The sequence below is a fragment of the Oncorhynchus masou genome, chromosome 13 (assembly GCF_036934945.1).
Source record: "Oncorhynchus masou masou isolate Uvic2021 chromosome 13, UVic_Omas_1.1, whole genome shotgun sequence".
In the NCBI taxonomy this organism is placed as follows: domain Eukaryota; kingdom Metazoa; phylum Chordata; class Actinopteri; order Salmoniformes; family Salmonidae; genus Oncorhynchus; species Oncorhynchus masou.
The window spans coordinates 17,473,357-17,478,258 of NC_088224.1; the positions used below are offsets into that span (position 1 = coordinate 17,473,357).

The 4,902-nt window shown below is 42.1% G+C and overlaps 1 protein-coding gene across 1 annotated transcript in view; it reads left to right on the plus strand.

Annotated features, from left to right (window-relative positions):
- Nucleotides 1-4,405: 4,405 nt before the first annotated feature.
- Nucleotides 4,406-4,902, plus strand: part of rbm24a (RNA binding motif protein 24a) — a 12,546-nt gene continuing 12,049 nt past the window's right edge. The window contains exon 1 of the mRNA XM_064983063.1: nucleotides 4,406-4,844. Coding sequence (XP_064839135.1) covers nucleotides 4,677-4,844 — 168 coding nt within the window. The 5' untranslated portion in view covers nucleotides 4,406-4,676. The remainder of the gene's footprint in view (nucleotides 4,845-4,902) is intronic.

Below are 4,902 nucleotides of genomic sequence, written 5' to 3' on the forward strand. Positions count from 1 at the left end.
ATCATTACGGATACATTTGATTAAGTAAATTATTACTTCTTGAATTACTTTTCAATTTAGAAAGGATGTTTGTGAAATAATACATCTGGACAACTTTCTGTTTTCTCAATGACATTCAATTCAGCATTGAAAAAAGACTAAAGTTTAAGTTTGTTCCACCTGAGCGAGTTTGACCAGAAGTCAGAGACAACTATGATAACATTACATTTGTTTGATGGTTCTTTTTTTCTCTTCTTCCAATGCCTCTTAAGGGGAAAGTAATCAGATTACTTTAATGAGTTTGGGTAATCCAAAAGTTACATTACTGATTACAATTTTGTACAGGTAACTAGTAACTGTAACAGCTTACATTTAGAAAGTAACCTACCCAACCCTGCACAGCAGGTTAAGTATTTAACAGTTTTCTAATATTACTTTTCAATTTTCCAAACATGACCAATGACCATTCCCATAGCGCTTAATCAAGTGGGTTGCCCATCATGATACTGCACTTTAAGTAGAATGCTGAATAAAATTTGTAATGGAATTCCCAAATGTTATTTATACTGAAGAAAAATGTAAACACAACATGTAAAGTGCTGGTCCCATGTTTCATGAGCTGAAATAAAAGATCCCAGAAATGTTCCATACGCAAAGAAAGCATATTTCTCTCAAATGTGCATAAATGTGTTTACATCCCTGTTAGTGTGCATTTCTCCTTTGCCAAGATAATCCATCCACCTGACAGATGTGGCATATCAAGAAGCTGATTAAACAGCATGATTGTAAAGTCCACTCTTAAATGTGCAGTTGTCACATAACACAATGCTACAGATGTCTTGAGTTTTAAGGGAACCACCAGAGCTGTTCCCAGATAATTTAATGTTAATTTCTCTACCATAAACTGCTTTCCAATGCCGTTTTAGATCATTTGGCAGTACTTACAACCAGCCACACAACTGCAGACCACTTGTAGCCACGCCAGCCCAGGACCTCCACATCCGGCTTCTTCACCTGCGGGATCGTTTGAGACCAGCCACCCGGGCAGCTGATGAAACTGTGGGTGTGGGTTTGCACAACCAAACAATTTATGCGTTAACTGTCACAAATCATCTCAGGGAAGTTCATCTGTGTGCTCATCATCCTCACCAGGTTCTTGGCCTGGCTGCAGTTCGACTTCGTAACTGACTTCAGTGGGCAAATGCTCACCTTCGATGGCCACTACCAAGCTGGAGAAGTGTGCTCTTCACAAATTAATCTGTTCAAACTGTACTGTGTGTGTATGATGTTGTGTGGGCAAGCGCTTTGCTGATGTCAACGTTGTGAAGAGTGCCCCATGGTGGTGGTGGGGTTATGGTATGGGCAGGAGTAAACTACTGACAACGAACACAATTGCATTTTATCAATGGCAATTTGAATGCACAGAGATACTGTGATGAGATTCTGAGGCCCATTGTTGTGCCATTCATTCTCCGCCATCCCCTCATGTTTCATGTCGCACGGATCTGTAAACAATTCCTGGAAGCTGAAAATGTCCCAGTCCCATGGCCTGCATACTCACCAGACAAGTAATCCATTGAGAATCTTTGGGATGCTCTGGATCGATGTGTACGATAGCGTGTTCCAGTTCCTGCCAATATCCAGCCGTTTTGCACAGCTATTGAAGAGGAGTTGGGCAACATTCCACAGTCAACAGCCTGATCAACTCTATGCGAAGGAGATGTGTCACACTGCATGAGGCAAATGGTTGCCGCACCAGATACTGAATGGTTTTCTCATCCACGCCCCTCTACCCTTTACCTTTTTCAAGGTATCTGTTTAGGTATTTCAGTCGTGAATCCATAGATTAGGGCCTAATGAATTTATTTTATTGACTGATTTCCTTATTAACTGTAACTCACAAATCTTTAAAATTGTTGCATGTTGTGTTTATATATTTTTTCAGTTTAAGCTACATTAAGCTACATTAAGCAGCCTACATCCATCATTCATAATAGGACCTGTATCTACACTGAGTGTACAGAACATTAGGAACACCTACTCTGTCAATGACAGACTGACCAGGTGAATCCAGGTAAACACTATAATCCCTTACTGATGTCACCTGTTAAATTAGATAAAGGGGAGGACACAGGTTAATGAAGGATTTTTAAGCCTTGAGTCAACTGAGACATAGATTGTGTGTGTGCCATGTAGAGGGTGAATGGGCAAGACAAAATATTTAAGTGCCTTTGAATGGGGTATGGTAGTAGGTGCCAGGCGCACTGGTTTGAGTGTGTCAAGAACTGCAACGCTGCTCAGTTTTTCACACTCAACAGTTTTCCGTGTGTTCAAGAATGGTCCACCACCCAAAGGATATCCAGCCGTGGGAAGCGTTGGAGTCAACATGGGCCAAAATTCCTGTCGAACGCTTTCGACACCTTCTGGAGTCCATGCCCCAACGAACTGATGCTCTTCTGAGGACACAAGGGGGTGCAACTCAATATTAGGAAGGTGTTTCTAATGTTTTGTACACTCTGTGTGTATGTAGGCCTATGTATTACATTTTTCTGGGTCTATTTGGCACACTCCCAAACGTATAGCCTAGGTTTATGATACAGGCCTATAAACACAGAGATATGCACATAAGGGATTAAGGACAACCTATTGATGAGGATTTACCAGAGACCCTGTACGTTTTCTTAGTCAACATGTAAGGGGATTCTGATCAGTCAGCATGCTGCACAGAACGGAGACAAAAAGGGGACTCAACAGATAGCGTCTCCATTGTGTGGCCGCTGAAACCCGAAACTGACCCTACGGCGGCTCTGCTCCGGGCTGTAAAGGGCGTGTGGGCATAAATGAATAAAATAGTGAGTGATCCACACAGAGACACCGCAAAGTCGCTCTATCAGGTTGGTGCCCGTAATAGTGACCAAGGAGCTGGCTATGGTATTTTTGGGACTGGAGAGTCCATTGGCAATTCACGCTATTACGTTCAGGTAGTGGAGGAGGTGACAAGTCCGAGAACAAAATGATAGCTGGCCAGTCACATCACATTTGGCAACTTATCATATTACAGTACAAGCAACCGGACACATACCGGTATTAGGGCCGATGTAGGCCACGTGTCTCCATGGCTGACTTAGTCCATGAAGGTGGAACCATATAAATGATTTAGACAGAATTCCGTATCAGATGTCTCCATATAAATTACAGGAAAATACAACTATCCGTCTTAGACCAGTTGTTGTGAAAAGCAGGAGAGGCTCATAATTGTATATATTCAGTCATGAAAAACTGATTGAAATACAGAGGTCTGCTCCATGATTTCCGACCGAGATAAAAATCAACAGTTTATGTCTTATTATCCTTGTCATTATCATTAGGCCTATCGTTGGGCTATGTTGTATTTACAAGCCCTTCAAGACCCACAAGTGGACTTTCATCTGACCTCAAGGCACTCCGGTACTAAAATACACAATGTAACCTTTTCGTATGATTTATAACCACACGCTTAAGCATTAAACGTTTTTTCTGAATATATGATCTTGAATCGACAGTGCAAAGCGTGCGCAATTGCTTCGGCCGCGTCTTTACACACGCACAGATCTTCCATGAAAGTCACATATAAAGGTTATCATAGACAGCCTAAGATCCATCAACACTCGGTTGTATTCACTCCTAAACGCGTTTTACCATAGTTCAGTCATCAGTATCCTCATATGAGAGACATCAGGGGACCAGAAAACTGTAAATTGCTGTCCCGACCCATTGTCCTATATACCTACATAGGCTAATGGTCTTGGTATAGCAGTGTCCAGTGTTTGATAGTCCCAAACAAAACTAAACACGTCGGTACTGCATTACTCTATAAAGAAACTCAATCTAATTGGCATCTTGGGGCCCAGAGATTACACCTGTCTGCATTGGTCACGCCGCACTGCTGCTGCCACTTAAACACATGCGTCCCTGGGCTGGCCACTGATCCTCTCTGGGCATAATGGGCCAGCTCGGGCCGACCACCTGCTGGAAGGTATCCCTTGGGACAGGGAGAGAACCGATATGTTCATTTTTAAGTCATACCTTTATGGAGTATAATTGGTTATTGTCTGTGAGACTGTGGGTTAATGCCAAAAATGTACCCAACCATCCTCCCTCTGAGCTATACAGTTGGTGTAAGACCAGGTCATTTTAGGGTTATGAAGAAAAAAATAATGACCATAACCGTCATGTTGGTTAAATATGTGGTAATATAGCCTATTCTTCCTCATCACATTGCAGGAATGGATCTTTTTCATTCTGCGCGCTGCCCAGCTGTTTGCTGGAGCGTGTAGCGGAGCATGTGGGCGGGCAGCAATGCACGCGCTGTACCGCCCTTGTGCTTGGAACGGGGTGGAGTTATGGGCACCGCTTTTAGGAATGGGTCCGAAACATATTTAGTTAGTCAAGACAGTTACGGAGAAGAGTTGAAAACACCTGATGATCTCTTGGACAATCCGCTCCATATCTCATTTAAGTGTTGAAAGATAATCTACCTCGAATCTTGATTTTTGTTGAGTTTTGTGTTATTTCTCTGAAGCCTCTCCAGTTGTAAATCTCATATTGTTCATTTTTATAGAAATACTTAGAAATAACGTAACTAGGTGATAAGGAAACATTGCACTATATTTTGGATTGTTTCTATTCTACAATTTTGCACTAAAATATTGGTGAAGATGCACACCACGCAGAAGGACACGACCTACACGAAGATTTTTGTCGGGGGTCTTCCGTATCACACCACGGATTCCAGTCTCAGGAAATATTTTGAAGTGTTCGGAGAAATTGAAGAAGCTGTCGTGATTACCGATCGACAGACCGGCAAATCCAGGGGGTATGGATTTGTAAGTATCAATATAGTATTTATTTGTCATAACTTTACGACTCTTGCACTGTCTGTCA